Source organism: Odocoileus virginianus, chromosome 10, assembly GCF_023699985.2.
Source record: "Odocoileus virginianus isolate 20LAN1187 ecotype Illinois chromosome 10, Ovbor_1.2, whole genome shotgun sequence".
NCBI classification, from domain to species: Eukaryota; Metazoa; Chordata; class Mammalia; order Artiodactyla; family Cervidae; genus Odocoileus; species Odocoileus virginianus.
In genome coordinates, this window is record NC_069683.1 from 29,497,762 (window position 1) to 29,516,210 (window position 18,449).

Consider the following 18,449-nt stretch of genomic DNA (forward strand, 5'->3'; position numbering starts at 1 on the left):
TAGGTAGACTGACTATATTTCTCTCCTACCGCTGCCGTAACAAATTATCACAAATATGGTGGCTTAAAACAACAAAAATTTATTTCTCTCACAACTCTGGAAGCCAGAAGCCTAAAATCAAGCTGTCAACAGGATTGGTTCTTTGTGGAGGTTCTGAGGGGAGAGAATCCATACCATACCTCTGCAAGTTTCTTGTGGTTGCTGGAAGTTCCTAGCAGCCCTTGGCATGTAGACTGGCATCACTGTGCTTCTGTTTTCACCTCACTTTCCCATGTCTATTTCTCTACTATCTCGTGTAAAAGAACGAATGGAGTCTTAATTACATGGGTAAAACCCCTTTTTCCAAATAAGATCGGTTTCATAGGTTTGAGGAGTTAAGACATGGGTATATCTTTTCTTTTTTTTTTCGACCACACAGAGCTTACAGGATTTTAGTTGCTCAACCAGGGATTGAACCGCCATGCTTGACAGTGAAAACACAGATTCCTACCCACTGAAGCTCCAGGGAAGTTGTAAGACATGGATATATCTATTATGGGCCACCATTCAATCCTCTACACTGATAGCTCCCCTCATCCCACCCCCCCCCCTCAAAAAAAAGGTTTAAATTACTAAAATCAGGAATGAAAGTGTGATATTACTACCAATCTTACCGAAATCAGGCTTATAAGAGAATACTATAAACAGATACCAATAAATAACCTAGACAGAATGGACAAATTCCTAAAAACACAAACTCAAAACTAACTGAAGAAGAATTAGACAAATCTAAACAATTTTATAATAAATAAAGTGATTGAATCATAGTAAAAAAAATTCCACTGTAGAAAAATGTAGTACCAGATGGCTTCATAGGTGAATTCTCCCACATATTTGAAGAATTAACAAATTCTTCCAAAAAAACGGAGGGAGAACTTCCTAACTCGTTCTATGAGGGGAACGTTATCCTGATACCTTCTAATTTTTTCTATGCATATATTGTATATACATGATTCAAAATCGGTATCATTTTGTTTTCACAAGTACTTTTTCATATAAAATACATTTTGAAATATTCTTGCATTTAAATATTACTTGAAAATGTGATTTTAATGGCTGCATAGTATTTTATTATATTAACATGCCATAGATTTTCATGTCCCTTTTTGTCCCACTTATATAAATCTGTAGTGAAGTTTTTCTATTTATTTTATTTTTTTGAGGATTTTTTAATACTAATTTTTGTATACCTCTTTGATAACTTCCTTAAGACAGCCTTTAAGAAATGTGTTCCCTGGTCAAAAACAAAGATTTGTTAATATTTTCTGTATAGACTCATTACATTCCACAAAGATTATATCAATTTATACTCTGAAAAGCAGTGTACAAAAGCACCTATTCCTGATGTTATCAAAGCTGTGTTTTAAAATTAAATAAATATACCTATAAGAGCAACAGTTTGGATGAATGTAATACTCTTAATTTAATATTATTTTAATTTTTTATTCATGGTAAATTGCACATTTTTATTTTGTGCTATTTAAACAACTCTTCAGAACCGTCAAAAGTTGAAGAAAAGAATGGATCATTAAATGGATAAGATAGTTAATGCCAAAGATAGTGATGATACATTAACAGAGTTGGAGTTCATATTTTATACCAAACAGACATCTAACATATTTTTATTAAGTACTTATTTTCTCTCACATACTACTTTAGATATGGAAGATATAGTACAGTTAGCTCACATTTTCATTGCAGGGCATTCATTCATTGATAATTTAACAGATATTTACTCAGGGCCCTCTATGTGCCTTTTATTGGAGATACAATATTTAACAAGATCCAGATGGCCTGTGACCCCTTAAAGGAGAATAAAAATATCAAAATAGTCTTATTCATTGACTACTTATTATTTTCCACACATTATATTGATACTAACTTCATTACATACATTATTTTCTTTGATATTAAACTAATATTTGGAAACTGCATTTTGGAGACTTGCATGTGTCTGATCAAACCCATTCATATCAAATAAAATACTAACTTGCTTTTTATTTATTAAAGTATCAAATTTATTTCAATATCTAGTTTCATTTTTAAATTAAAGCTATTGGATAATTTTTTGCAATTTAAAATTCATTATTAGTGGTGAGGAAAACATTAATAAGCTATTAATTATTGAAAACAAATTATGAATGATGCTAAGAAGCCATGTTAAAGAGTAAAAACTTCCAATTATACTATTTGACTGAAGGAAATATCCATTACCTCTTTATTTCTAACATTCTCATTTTGACATAATTTACACCTTTTTCACACAATTAATACAATGCAAACAAAATTTTTCCAAATGTTAAGACTTTCTTTACCATTTATGACACATGACATAACTGTAACTCTTTAAAAGTTCCTTAAAAGAAAGTTGAAATTTTAATTTTTATACTAACCTCATTACCTCAGACCGTGAACCTGTCTGACCAAAAAGTAAAGGACATCACCACCACATGAATTAAAACAAAGAATAGAATAAAAAGCAAAAGTGGTATCTATATAATCAGCAAATTATCTGATAAGACATGTTAACTACTTCACATTTCTACTTAGCACAAGTGAGAATAAACTGGTTCCAAGGTACTACGGGTTTGGCATTTTTACTCTTAAGCTTTAAATCATAGTGTTACTCTACTCAAGTCATCTCTAAGAAAATGGCAGTGTTCATAAGTACAAAAATGATTATATCCAGTAGGTGGTATTCTACATAGTCAAGATAACAAGAAAATTCTTTATAAAAGTAGATATTTAAAAATGCAGACTTATCTGATAATTACCAGTATCTCAAAAGCTAAAATAAAAATACAGAAAATAGAGAAGTACTCATTGAATAATATTATTTTGCTTTGAGGAAGCCAGAAATGATTCTATTCCAAGAAATAAGTAATAATGATAAGAGATGTAATTAATACACCATGTATCTTTTAAGCCAAACCATGCTTTTCTGCTCAGAACAACTCTTGATTTTTACATTCTTAATTTCCTTTGTCCAGAACAGGACCACATTTTAAGCCATTATTTGAATAGAGTTCATAATCTAAAGTCACTTTTCTTCACAGGATGTTTTCATTTTAGTATTCATACATAAGCTGCAAAAAGGCAAATGAAAGTCAGTTAAAAGAATCTGTAGCATAATAAATGCCAATTTACAGTAACTGTCAACAGACTTCTATACCGAAGCCGAAAAGTTGCTACAGTACAGGTGAGAACTGACATGATTCTTCCATAGACTCAGACTTCATTTAGTAATACTGTCATAAGATCCAAAAAGAAACCTTAATGGGTTCTTTCAAAGATGAATAATTTTCCGAACAATTTTCCTCTGGACGCACAGCCTGTTCATTCCTTCAGTCCTTTTTTCTTAAATTTATTTATTTATTTATTTATTTATTTTTTATTCCTTCAGTCCTTTTTTAGTTGTTTAGCTTTTGCAATATTTTCTTGACGTTTTTGTTTCTTCTTTTGCTCCTTTTCCCTGGCCTCAATCATCTTGGCCAGTTTCCAAGACAGCACAGCACTTGCTAGAAACAATGGAGTCAGAGCCAGAATAACTGTCATAAGGAAGCTGTGTGGGTCCTTTGCAGCCCACTCCACAACATACTCAGCCGAGGCCTTTAAGTCAGACATCTTCGTGGAGGCCTTATGCTTGAGTAGTGATCTCTAATTTTGTCCTGGGATTATCAGCCAGTCACAATTTCAGATGACCTTTGGTTGGCTGTCTTCTTCTTTAACTCTACCAATACACTTGTGAGAGAAGGCTTAAATTCTATATACTCCCGTGCACCTCAATTTCGGACCCCAGGTGCAAGCGCCCTCCACACTTTAAAGAATAAATATTATTCTTCTTCCTTCTGAAAAGGATCCACCAGGCATGATCTTCGGATCAGACCCGCACTGTGCCTGAAGGTGAGGGCATCTCATAGCCACCCACACTTTCCTTTCCCTCCGCCTAGGCGAGCGCGGGCCCAGCGGGGCTCGAACAGCTGGCATTCCCCGGGAATCGGAGGTCATCCCCGCCACACCCTGGGTCATCCCCGCCACATCCTGGGCCGCTGGCGCCGTGGCCACATCCGCTGAGCACCCCAGGGCAAAACCGCGACACCGATCGCCACCTGCCTCCCCTACATCTCGCAGGGGACGACGGGTTCGGACCCCGACTCCCGACTCACCTCCTAACTTGCTTTTTAAAAGGCCTTTCAGTATTAAAGGTGTGGTGTTTTTGTGATAAGCATAGAATGAACACACACACACACATATACACACAAAGTCTCATTCCATTTAAATGTAACACTTTCAGTCTTCAGGCTATTGGTAGTTATGAGTTTAGAAGGCTAAGGATGCTGATTCCCACTTAGGGCTAAAATGTATTTGTCCTTCTTCTATGAAATTAGAGCTAAGAATAATAATAAATGCCTTTTTAGTTTGGCTTTGAGCGCACCTTCTGCATACAGTCTATTAGCACTCTTGCATAAAACTCTCATGGCTCTTGCCAGAGGGGACTGAATAAGCAGTCAGATGTTGTTGAAGAAGCTCCTGAACTTTACTTGATTACAGGAAGATTCACTCACCATCTTCATAGATTTCCTATAAACCAGATAGTTTTCTCTAAGAGATCAAAATCTAACAGAGAAACTGAAATGTTTTTACCAAATTGACAGCATTTAAAATCAGAATAAACCTCTATATCTCTTTAAAGAAATCTGATATAATTATAGGTACCATGGAAATTTGGAATAAAAAAATAGAAACTTAATTTTTGTCTGATAATTTTAAATCCATTACTTAAAAATATATTTAAGGCACAGTCTGTTAGACCTGCAGTCTTACTTAGTGGGTACAAACATGCTTAGTTGTAACTTTTAGAAGCAGAATTATTGTTATTGCTGAAAAATGGATCCTGTCTTTCTTGACCTTCCTTCCTTCTTTTCTGAATGTCCTGAGCTAATGCTTTTTCTGTGTTCGATTACTGCTGAGCACAGCAGAGCTTGTTGCTGGAACTGACTTCAGTATGGACATGTGAATGTTTATAATAAGAAAAGCCAAATTCTTTTCCATGGACTCTATACTTGAAAGCTTTGATACACTGCGTAATGATATGTCCCCACCACCCACTGCCCCCCACTGTATACTTGACTACTCTGTTAAAATATGAAAACATTTTGCTTTACATGTTTAGCTCAGAGCCCACTTTTATTAAATGTAAGGTCCAAAATGTCTATGGTTCTTATCCTTATGTATTTTTTAGAAAACATTTGTAATCTTAAATCAGCTTTATAGTACAACTTAAAAACCATTTTAAAACCTACTGAATTGATTTATTAGGAAAACAAAAATAATCAAAATGATGTTAGTTTTAGGTAAGCATTGATAAGTACTGATTTCAGTTGCTAAGAACTGAGGCACTTTTTTTTTTATTTAAAATGTGACCAATGTAATTCTTAAGATTTTTACATGTGCTCAGGCATCATTTCCTCCAGAAAATCTTCCTTAAACCTCCACATTTGTTCCAGTGCCTCTCTACTAGAACCCTATATAATTAAATCATACTATTACATGCCTGTCTCCAGTACTTGGCCAAATTCTTCATGGTTATGTACTCAAATACACGCATATAAACACAGACTCAACCCTTAGCATCATTCTTGGCACAGTGTAGGACCTTAAGAAATACTTTTTTTTGAACTGAACTGTTGAATGATTATTTTTAAACTTTTTTTTATTGGAGTGTAGTTGATCAACCATATTGTGTTAGTTTCCGGTGTACAGCAAAGTGATTCAGTTATACATATACATATATCTATTCTTTTAAAAATTCTTTGCCCATTTAGATTATTAACATGATATTGAGCAGAGTTCTCCTTTGCTATAGAGTTAAGTCCTTGTATCATAGTACAAATTACATAGAAAATTCAGGTGCAAAGAAATGTAGCTATCATATGTTAATGTACCATATATCTAAGATCATTCTTGTCAGAGGCTATCTTTGAGCTATAAAAAATCAGACCCCATTCAGTACAACCACTCGTTGTAGTTCAGAAGAGCACTCAACTATTTCCTTTCCACTAATGGTTCTGTATATCCAACAAGTGTGTATTAACTCTTCCCTAAAATTTCAATGTGAGAAACTTTCAGATTGCCTATATCTGGAATAATGCTTCCTGAATTAAAACTTAAGCTTTATATTCTTCATGCTAAGTACTTTCTGGCATTTCAATACTTCAGTCTCAAAAGTGCACTCAAAAGATGATATTTAAATAACACAATCAAAAGATGAATGTGGGAAATTCTAGATTCCATTCTAAATTGGAATGCCAAAAATTCTTCTATTTTCAATAGTCCTATTTACTGACATGTATGTTTTTCTGGTTTATGTACCTAAAGATCTGAATTTCAGTCATGTTAATAGTTTCTCCCGGAAGCCTTTCTGTGTCCTCCTTCAGTTTTTTGTCCCTTCACATCTTCTTGCTTCCAGCTGTGAAACTACGCCCATATCATCACTTCCTTTTGGCCATCAGGACCACAGTCAAGGAAGAGCCCCATTTTACTATGGGAGTGGTACAGTTGGTAAACAAAAACCCGCTATTTAACTAAGCAGGAGGCATGCCCTATAGAGGAGTAAAAACTGAAAGAGTGATGAAACGTTTTACCTTTGAATAATTTAGGATCCTGTTTTTCATGGGCAAAAATTCCTGTAGGCAGGCTCTTAGATTATTTTGACTACATTGTTACATAAATATGTATAAAAAAGCCTAGGTTGAAAATGTATGCTTATGGCTTTTATACAAGTATAAAACCAAAACAGTTATTTAATCACAAGCAAATCTATAAAATCAGTAAAATTCAAATTGACAAAATGAATTAAATATAATAGCTGATAATGATCCGTTGACCCTAAATTGCTCCTTGAAATGTAAATTATGATATTCTCCTCAGGGTCGAGTTCTCGGTGCCTATACTACCTTATACCTACAATGACTCTGTTCTCTTTGTTAGTATATGATCCACTGATGTCATTTTATCTTCACTGTGTTTCAACTATGTCATTTATATTTTCAGTTTACAGTTTTCATTTTAAGTTCAGGACCTATTCTCATTAACCTAGGAGCACTGGAGTAAAACTGCTAGGCCCACTGTTGGTAAACATGAGCATTGGCACAGAAATCACATGGCAATACTCCAATAAAGATGATCATCTGTATAATCCTGGGTTAAATAATATCCTTTAAAATGATTTATTAAAATGAAAACAAAAAATGTATATTCTCACAGATAATTTGTGGACAGCAAAAATTATGCAATTGTATCCCCAGCTTCCATTATAAGGAAATCTACTCTAATTATTTTTGCCTGTAAGTATATATTTGAGTGACAAAATAGATTTGAGAGTGAGGTGGGGCAAAAGAGATTTCCTAAAGTGTATACTCAGGCCAGTATAGTCTTGGTGTGAGTCCCTTGAAGTATGCTGCTTTAATTTACTCACCTTTGTCACACAATTTTACTTGATTGCTAATTCTTGTGTGTTTATTAAAAATGAAGATCATTTAGCAGAAGGGTGAGATGGAAAATAATGAATGTCTGAGGGACTAAAATTCATGGATATTTAAAAGACAGTCGAGGTGATATATATTAAAGCTTTTAAATCAAGTATTTGTGGAGTGCATGAAGTTCATTGCAAAGTTTTGAGATTGCCCAGAGCACAGAGATAACACATGGTCACTAAATAAACAAATGGCAGCAGCAAAACAAATCCTAGGGGAGACGGGAATCTAATTTCTGGGTTTCCCAGGTGGCACTAGTGGTAAAGAAGCTGCTTGCCAATGCAGGAGACATAAGACACGCAGGTTCAATCCCTGGGTCAGGAAGATCCCCTGGAGGAAGGCATGGCAACCCACTCATGTATCCTTCCCTGGAGAATCCCATGGACAGAGGAGCCTGGCGGACTGCAACCCATAGGGTCACTAAGAGTTGGACACAACTGAAGCAACTTAGTGCAGGACAGAATGGCCACATTATCTTTTAAATGTCCTATTCTTAACCAAAAACTAGACATATAAAGAAACAAGACGATATAACCCATTCACAGAAACAAAAGGAGCCAATAGAAACTGACCTTGAGGAAACCTATACATTGAACTTACTAGACAAAGATTTTATTTAATCACTCCTTTATGAGCGAAGATCATAAATATGATTAAAGAGCTAGATGAAACCATGTCCAAAGAAATAAAAGTATGAGAACAATGTTTTACCAAAGGGAGAATATCAACAAAGAGACAGAAATTATAAAAGGGAACCAAATAGAAATTCTGAAGTTGAGAAGTGCAGTAACTAAAACTAAAATACACTGAAGGACTTGGCAATAAAGCTGAACCAGCAAAAGTAAAAATCCGTGAACTTAAAGATCAGACAATTGAGATGATCCAGTCTGCAAAAGGAGTAGATAATTCAAGTCTGATTTAAAAAACAGTGCATAAGGCAATCATTGTAAAGTGTTGATGGGCTTATACTGTATGAAGATACATCTCTATAATAATAGCACAGAAGAGGGAGAGTAGAGCTATAAAGGGGCATAGTTTTTGTATTCTGTTGAAATTAAGCTTGCATTAATCCAAACTAGTTTGCTTAAATTAAGATGTTAACTGTAATCCTCAGGCAACCACTACAAAAATGTTAAAAAGATCTAGTAAAAGAAACAAGGGACTTAAAAGAGTAGACTATTTTACAGCCTTCGTGAGGAGATTCTATTCTTATCTCTCTATAGATGAGGAAACTGAGGCTTAGAGAGGTTATGCAGCTTAAGTACATAATAGAATCAAGACTCAAAACCAAATCTTTCATCAAAATCCTTTATTATAGGTCCTCTATGGGAAATAGGTGAAATTCTTGGGTAGAATATAGAAATATTTAAGCTTTATTATTTTAGTAACCATCTTTTGTAAGTACCATACTCTCTGGTCTCTATCAGATCAGAAATTTAATGCTCAAGAAGGTTCAGTGTTTCCCCAAAGTGTCATTGCTAGCTAAGTGATAGATCTGAGATTTGAATGCAACTGTATGTGGTTCAAGACTTTCTATTGGACCATGCTGCTTTGAGGTTGCAACCCAAATGTTGAGATGGTTTTAGCACATTCACAACTAGATGACACATGCTTATAAGTAACTCAAGAGGACAATACAGACTTTATAGAAAAACCGTATTAAATTTTCCTTTCCTGGCTTTGTAATTCACAGATGGAAACTTTGCTTTCCTCTTTCATAGAACCTGAAGTAACTCAGTGCTTTTAAATAAAATAACCAAGTAAAAATTTAGGTGACATGTTTCTAATTTTACTTTATATCATTGACAAGTTCAACCATATATTAAAGATATTTATAGTGATGCAAATTTGACTCAGAACTTGCTTTGATCTCTTTAAATTTGTAAAAATCTACTTTCTCTTTGCATCCTAGTTAAGTGCAGCTTAAAGTCTTCTCAGAAAGATACACATATGCAGGCAGGCAATCATTATTGTTTTGCATCAGTAAAAGAGAACTGTAGAATTTCATAATTTAATTTTAAGACAACTCTTATTTATCATCATCTTGATATTTATATTCCTGACTTTTACCAAAGACTATTCAGAATGCCTGTTGCTCTCAGCAAAAGAAGAGTTTGCTTTTTCTAGTCTGTATTAAGGAAACTCAAGAGATTTCAGCATAGCTCTGTTACTGCAAAAACTCTGCGCTTCCTGGATCTAAATAAGGAGGCCACTGTTTCAGGTCCTTGCTTTAGGGGAAGTTGCATCAAATGCTTAGAAAAATGACACATTTTCTTTCTCCTAACTCCTAACTCATCATAATTTCCCTCTTCAAACAAGTTCCAAGAATTTATACTTTCCTATAAATAAATGTTATTGGAACACCCTAGAATTCTAAGCTTCTGAATTTGTCTTTAGGATATCCCAATTTTCCTTTACTGTTTTGAGTATTTACTACTATGAGTTTCGGTTCCAAACTCAACTGATTTTAGAGATCAAGTTGATCAAATGAATAGAGAGCAGAAGTAATATATAAAAAGAGTACTGTAATATATAAGGAACATATATATATATATGTAAGTAATATATAAGGAATATGGAAAGAATATGGATATTCAAAGGCATTCAGAACCCTTTCAGCTTTTTCAAACTATTAAAACAATTAAAGGCCCCATGATTTCTCAATTTAGATATTACAGACTTCTTCCCATAGCAATTGGTACCAAGTAATCGAAAACAAAATTTGTGTTTAAAAGTTACATTTGAGTGAGTTCCCTACCAAATTTTTGCATGGTGGAGACCACTGAGAATCTCATACTGCCAGATTAACTCTTATTTGTATAAACCTTAAAAGAATGCTTCTCCTGCCATTTCTGAGCATATATATGAATTCTAATGTATCACTGATTATGAAATTTATGACTGTGCATACAGATCTCTATAGGAATAGAAGTTTGTGCACATCTACTGGTTTTAAATTGACCAAACAAGTATACTTAGAGAACATTCTTGTGCCTTGCTCATGTAAATGCTAGACAGGGCTCAGATGCATCTTTATCATGCATGTCCTTGTCAAACTATCATAGTTGTGATACTTTTATAATTTATTGTAAGCTTTAAAAGTTTTTAACCTTACTTTAAGTTTATAAAAAATACATGTAGCTTGTGGGTTGTATATGTGATTCGGCTTTGAAATTAAAATTGTCTATTTCAAGCTTTTCAATTCAGTTCAGTCGCTCAGTCGTGTCCGACTCTTTGCAACCCCATGAATCGCAGCACACCAGGCCTCAACTGTCCATCACAAACCCCTGGAGTTTACTCAAACTCATGCCCATCGAGTCGGTGATGCCATCCAGCCATCTCATCTTCTGTCGTCCCCTTCTCCTGCCCCCAATCCCTCCCAGCATCAGGGTCTTTTCCAATGAGTCAACTCTTCGCATGAGGTAGCCAAAGTATTGGAGTTTCAGCTTCAGCATCAGTCCTTCCAATGAACACCCAGGACTTATCTCCTTCAGGATGGACTGGTTGGATCTCCTTGCAGTCCAAGGGACTCTCAAGAGTCTTCTCCAGCACCGAAGTTCAAAAGCATCCATTTTTAGGCGCTCAGCTTTCTTTGTAGTCCAACTCTCACAGCCATACATGACCACTGGAAAAACCATAGTCTTGACTAGATGGACATTTGTTGGCAAAGTAATGTCTCTGCTTTTTAACATTGTACAGGAGACAGGGATCATTGTACAGGAGACAGGGATCACCATCCCCGTGGAAAAGAAATGCAAAAAGGCAAAATGGTTGTCTGAAGAGGCCTTACAAATAGCTGTGAAAAGAAGAGAAGCAAAAAGCAAAGGAGAAAAGGAAAGATTTCAAGCTTTTAGATCTGTTTAATTGAAAAGAAGCAGGAAGAGTAAGGCAAGCTGTTAAATTATTATCACTTGCAGCTAGTGATCTGTATGAATCAAGGGTGGCAAGAGTGGAAGCTGCAAAAGCAGGCCCCAATTATAAGAGAGGGAAGGCACTGAAGATTTATTTTGAGAGTGAAGTAGATATAATCAGGCATTTACTTTATCTTAATTGGGTCAGCTTTATTCTGATGAAAAAATAACATGTAGCATATAATTTACAGACTTAAATTTTAACCAGACACTATTTCCCTTCTCTGAGCTTCACACCTACGTATCATACTGTCTCTTGAGCTAAACCGTTCTCTTCTCCAGCTGCGCTTCTTCTTGGGTTCTTGGCGCAGTATATAATATCCACTCACCTGCCTGGATCAGACACTTGGAAATAAAGGTTTACTTTCCCCTCTGCCTTTGTTTCAGCATCTAGTTAACCACTAAATCTTGTTGATTTCATTTCTTACTTATCTACTGCCCTCCAGACATCCTGTTTCATCTGGGTTATTGCAGCAGTCTCCTGTTGCCCTGTATCTTGCCAACCCATTTCTACAGCACAGCTAGGAGAAGGCTTCCAAACCACATATTTTACTTGACTGCTGGACTATGTTCATTAATGATTCGTTGCGTTTAAACTAAAGTACAAGTAAAACAAAACAAAAAATCTTTTGACTGCATGATCTGGACAGGCCTTACCTCTTGGTTCTTCATTTATTCTCCCCATTTCTCTTCCCTGTTATCCCAACAATGTACATCTTTTAGTTCTTCCAATATTCCTCTTTTGCCTATAGGTTTTCACAAAGGCTTTTCTTTTTTCTTGACTTCTATCTATCCCTCTCCTCCTTGGTTTTGCTAACTGTCTCAGATGTATAGAACAGAATTGTGGACTCTGTGGGAGAAGGCGAGGGTGGGATGTTTCAAGAGAACAGCATCGAAACATGTATATTATCTAGGGTGAAACAGATCACCAGTCCAGGTTGGGTGCATGAGACAAGTGCTCGGGCCTGGTGCACTGGGAAGACCCCAGAGGGATCGAGTGGAGAGGGAGGTGGGAGGGGGGACCGGGATGGGGAATACATGTAAATCCATGGCTAATTCATGTCAATGTATGACAAAAACCACTGCAATGATGTAAAGTAATTAGCCTCCAACTAATAAAAATAAATGGGAAAAAAAAAAAGATTTTCACTTAATCATTATCTCTTCTGGACAGCTCTCTTGTCTTTTTGCATCATAACTCCTAATGGTAACATAAAATCTTAGCATAAAATAGGCACTTATAATGCCTGTTTTTCTGTCTTTCCTTTTGGTTTGTTAAGTTCTGTGAAAGGACGGGTCTTGTCTGTTCACCACTGTGTCTTAGCTGAGTTCAGAGATTGACATACTGGTAGTACTTAATATGTATCTCTTAAACAAATAATATGCCAGTCAGAATTCACATGCTTTAAAAAAAAAAAAAATGAGCCCACACTCAAGTCCCATAACAGAAAAGTAGGCCTAATGATGTTATATAACACTGGTAAAAATTTGTATAAGCTGGAAAAGAAATTAATTTCACAAAATTTTGTCTAATGCAGTAGTTCCAAATCTTTTTAGTAGTGGCATTTTTTATGTGGAATCCCAAGACATAAGACATACATGACTCTGCATGCCTTCTCTCCCTCAAATCCTACTCTCTTGACCACAGGGATAAACTTACAGGCCAAGCTGGTATGCAAGAGAGAGCGTAACACCCCTGCCCCTTGCTCAGGTTTATTGGGCAGATTTTGGCACTTGACCTAAATTAGGTCATCCCTGGGATAGAAGCTGAAAGATAAGTTGAAAATGGCCTATACTTCCCACCAGGAGACTCAGACCAACTCACAGGGAAAAGCAGTGATGAGAAGAAACTTGGCAGAGTAAAGCTGGGAATGAGGATCAGAGGAGAGGGGCAGAGACTGTCCTTGAATTGGGTAGTTCCTGAGCAGACATCACCCTGTCCTTGTGATTTGTTTAACCTGAGCCAACAAACTCCCATTTTGTGCAAATTACTTTGAGTTGAATATTTGTTATCTGCAGTTAAGACAAGAGAGCTGTCCTTACTAAAGGGTTATGGATGGTAATTGTAGCTTATATCAGCCCTTCCAATAGGCAATTTAGAAGCATCCTCCTATCTGCAGTGTGGAAATGAGTTGGTGGGAGGGACAACTGTATGCTGAGCAATAGGAGATTGCAGCAATAGTCCAAATGATATAGTTACTAAGTACTATGATTGATAGCGATTAAGTCCTCTATGTGATAAGGATAAGTACTATGATGAAAGAGTTTGTATAAAGCACTTTCAAGCCCTCTCCTTTGTTTCCCAGTATTTCATTCTGTTTTAGGGAACTAATTCTTTTTAATTATTGGATTTTTATCAAAGTCCATATATGCCATCTACCTACTAAACACAAACCAGGTTGAGACAATGCTACCCAGAATTGCTTTGAACTTCATCTCTTAGCATCATCACTGGTTCAAACAATTGCAGTTAACTTGAGGTGGGGGCAGAGCCAGTCAGTAATCATCCACTTCTTTTGCTTTGAATTCTAACCATTTCTTAATTTTTGTACCTCCTGCATTAACTTTATGAACATGAGCAATAACACACCTAGGCCAGAAGGCCTCCAGCTATCTTATTCTTATCAACCAGGAAAATTGGTACATGGGTAAGTTAGTGAATTCTGTAACCCTATAAAATTTGGGGAATTCTGGTGGGATTCCCAGAATTCTGAATATTCTTATCATATTCTGGGGAATATGATGTTATGATGAAAGAAATATTTTAAGATTAATCTCTGTCTGCTAGAAGAGACTTCCAATCACTTGACCCACCTCTTACCTAATGTAAATTCATTAAGCCTCATTTGAATTGCTGACGCCAAGAGATGCCTTTACTGTGTTTGGTACATGATTAATGGTACGTTTTTCTCTTAACTGGAATATAGTGGGAATAGCTTGCCTGTGGGGCTTCCGAGGTGGCGCAATGGTAAGGAATTCACCTGCCAATGCAGGAAACACGAGAGACTCAGGTTCAGTCTCTAGGTTGGGAAGATCCCCTGGAGTAGGAAATGGCAAACCACTCCAGTATTCTTTCTGAAAAATTCCACAGACAGAGGAGCCTGGCAGGCTATAGTCCATAGGGTCAAAGAGTTGAACACAAGTGAGCAACTCTGTGTGTGTCCACATGGGCACGCACACACACACACACACACACACACAGAGCTTGCCTTATAAGCTGTCTAATTCAGGGCATTTTTGTTGCTATATTAAACTCTAGAGTAAATCATTCTTTCATTTATTCTATAAATTATTTTTTTTCATTTATTTTTATTAGTTGGAGGCTAATTACTTTACAATATTGTAGTGGTTTTTATCATACATTGACATGAATTAGCCATGGATTTACATTATTCTATAAATTATCTTTGAGCATCTGCTATCTGCCAGGCTCTGTGCCTGAAAAAGACTTAATCCATGACTTGCAGTAATACCCATGCAATATAAAAATTACAGAAACACTAAGGAGGAACTGGTTAAATCAGTTTTGTAAAGCATTTGCAACATTAGTAAGCCATTAATAAATATTAGTTGCCTGTTTGCCATCATTATTACTATTTGAGTAGGTGGGAAAAGGGAAATGACATTGCAGGCCAAGAGAATAACTTACTTGGAAACGTGATAGTAAATGTCATTTTCCAAAATGACTTGTGGTTGGGATATGAGTACAGTATAGACAACAGTGATGAGAGATGATACTGATGAGAGGTAGTTTGGGACTGGATTATAAAGGATCTTAGATACCAGCTAAATAATTTTAACTTTTCAAAATGTATAATGGCGCTTAAAAATTTTTTTTTGGATAGTACCATTTTTTCTTTCTAGTCTGATGTTTACATTTTCTTTTTTTATGAAAAATTTCCCATATACACCAAAGTAAAAATAGTAATATAATGACCCCCATGTATTTATTACCCAGCTTTAATAATTATCAATATGTAGCCAGTCCATTGAAGATTTTTAAGCAAAGCAAAAAAGGAGACTAACACTGTGCCATTCCCTTACATTAGTTGATCTTTACAGTGTCCCATGGAGTGTGTGGTATTTCCACTTTCCCTGTTTATAGAAGAGAGAACCATCAAAATGATGAAGTAAAAGTTCTGAGATTCTAACCCATATCCAGCTTATTTTCAGAACTCAAGTTCTTTCCCATGCTGCCTTTCTAACTCTGAAGTAGAGCATGGTTCTCAGTTGAAGACAGATGCTCATCTGCCTGCTTGATATATTGGTGCTATTGACCCCATTCTCAATGGACTTCCTACCTCCAGCCACTGTGCTGGAGTCACAGGGTCACCAGGATCTAAGTCTATGTAAATATTCAACCTAATCAGCTAAAATGACTCTTTATTTAGTCCAGTGGTTGTCAAAGTATGGTCCCCACACCACCAGCAGCAAGTTGTTAGAAAATACAAATTCTCAGACCCCACCCCCAACCTACTCAGACTGGGGGTAGCAACGCATGATGCCTGTATTCCCATTTGCTGTGTTAAATAAAATGCTCCAGTGGTTTCCTGCAAACACAAGGTTATGACCATCTACCAAGAGCATTTCTAAAGCAAAGACCTCATATCAGTTGTAAGTTCATTTTTTAACAAGTTCATGAAAAGTAGTCATAAGGTAAGAATTATTATTCAGACTTAACACCAGCAGTCTCTCTGGGGATGTTACATAACCTCATGGAAAGAAATCTTAAGGAATTTGCACTGTCTATATTTATAGTGCTTGCTGGTGCCATCTAGTGGTTTAAGCACAATGGAACGTGTAGTTTTATTACTGCTTTGAGGATACAATTTGTGGTTTTAAGTCAGTTTTATAGTAAATGTTTAATTGAATAACCAAAGTAAGAAAAAAATAAAGATTTTCCTTACTATAAAACCTCCATTGAGAATTCTTAGATATGGCACCAAAACATAAGCAAAAAAAATAGTTAAATTAGGCCACAACAAAATTTAAAACTTTTGTACACTATTTTGTACACTATTGATAGAGTGAAAGGGTAGCCCACAAAGTGGGAGAATATATTTGAAAATCATGTATCTAGTAAGATGTGCTTAGTCGCTCAGTTGTGTCCGACTCTTTGCAACTCTCTGCAACTCTTCAGACTGTAGCCCACTAGGCTCCTCTGTCCATGGAATTTGTCAGGCAAGAACACTGGAGGGGGTTGCCATGACTTCCTCCAGGGGATCTTCCCCACCCAGGGATCGAACCCCTGTCTCTTACTTCTCCTGCATTGACAGACAGGTTCTTTATCGCTAGTGCCACCTGGGAAGCCCAAATATGTAAATAGTATCCAAATATATAAAGAACTCTTAACTCAACAACAAAAAGACCACACCAATTTTAAAAATTAGTGGAAACTGTTATATTTAAAATGGATAACCTATAAGATCCTATCCTATAGCACAGAACACCCTGCTAAATGTTATGTGGCAGCCTAGATGGGAGAGGAGTCTAGGGGAGAATGGATACGTGTATATGTATGGTTGAGTCGCTTTGCTGTCCATCTGGAACCATCACAACATTGTTAATTGGCTATACTCCAATATAAGATGAAAAGTTTTGAAAAAGTGTGTATAGGACTTGAGTAGACATTTCTTCAAAGAATATATACAAATGGCCAATAAGCACTTGAAAAGACACTCAACACCATTAGTCATTAAAGAAATGCAAAATCAAAACCACAATGAGCTACCACTAGGGCAGCTTGAATAATTAAAAAACAAAACAAAACAGAAAATAGCAGATGTTGTTGAGATTGTGGAGAAACTAGAACCTTTATATATTGCTGATGGGGATGTAAAACAGTGCAGCCACTGTGGAAAGCAGATTGTTCCTTAAATAGCTAGACATAGAATTTCTATTGAGAGACCCAGCAATTCCACTACTAATTATATACCCAAGAGAATTGGAAACAGGTGTTCAAACAAAAACTTGTACACATGTCCACAGAGCATTATTCATAATAAGTAAAAAGTGAAAACAACTCAAAGATTCACCAGCTAATGAATGAATAAACAAAATGAATAAACAAAATATCCATAAAATGTAATATTTTTCACCCGTAAAGTGAAAGTTGCTCAGTCGTGTCCAACTCTTTGCAACCCCATGGACTATACAGTCCATGGAATTCTCCAGGCCAGAATATTAGAGTGAGTAGCCTTTCTCTTCTCGAGGGGGTCTTCCCAACCCAGGGATCGAACCAGGATTTCCTGCATTGCAGGTGGATTCTTTACCAACTGAGCTTTCAGGGAAGCCATAAAATGATGTACTAATTCATTGATGAACCTTGAAAATATGTTAACTGACAGAGGATGGCACAAAAAACCACATATCATGTGATTCCATTTATATGAAATGTCCAGAAGAGGCAAATTCATTGAGTTAGAAAGTAGATTAGTCAAAGATACAGAGAACAGACTTGTGGACATAGTGGGGGAAGGAGAGAGTGGGATGAATGGAGAAAGCAGTATAGCTCTATATACACTACCATATATAAAATAGATAGCTGGTGAGAAGTTGCTGTATAACACAGGGAGCCCAGCAAGGTACTCTGTGGTGTTCTAGAGGGTTAGGGTTGGGGAAGGGGAGGGAGACCCAAGAGACAGGTGATATATATCTCTATATGTATATGATATATATATATATATAAAATTGTGGCTGGTTTGAGTTTTTGTACGACAGAAACCAACACAACATTTATAATGTAGCAATTTTCCTCCACTTAAAAAAAAGAAGAAAGTAGATGAGTGTTTGCCAGAGATGGAGAGAAAGGTAGGAATGGGTGTGACCACATAATGGGTATGGGATTTCTTTTGGAAGCAGTGCACATGCCCTGGAATTAGATAGTAGTGATGGTTGTACAACATTGTGAGTGTACTGAAAGTCGATGAATTGTACACTTTAAAATAGTTCAATGGTGACTTCA

The 18,449-nt window shown here is 36.1% G+C and overlaps 2 protein-coding genes across 5 annotated transcripts in view; one reads left to right on the plus strand and one right to left on the minus strand.

Moving 5' to 3' along the window:
• Positions 1 to 18,449, plus strand: part of FCHSD2 (FCH and double SH3 domains 2) — a 247,863-nt gene that overhangs the window by 159,439 nt on the left and 69,975 nt on the right. The window lies entirely within an intron of this gene.
• On the minus strand, positions 3,439 to 3,851 carry LOC110143184 (small integral membrane protein 15-like). Its single transcript, XM_020902755.2, has one exon. The coding sequence runs from the start codon at positions 3,661 to 3,663 to the stop codon at positions 3,439 to 3,441; it is 225 nt and encodes a 74-aa protein (XP_020758414.1). The 5' UTR covers positions 3,664 to 3,851.

Bases quoted from the DNA above. Each gene is read 5' to 3' on its own strand.
- LOC110143184 (XM_020902755.2), bottom strand. From the start codon at position 3,663: ATGTCTGACTTAAAGGCCTCGGCTGAGTATGTTGTGGAGTGGGCTGCA.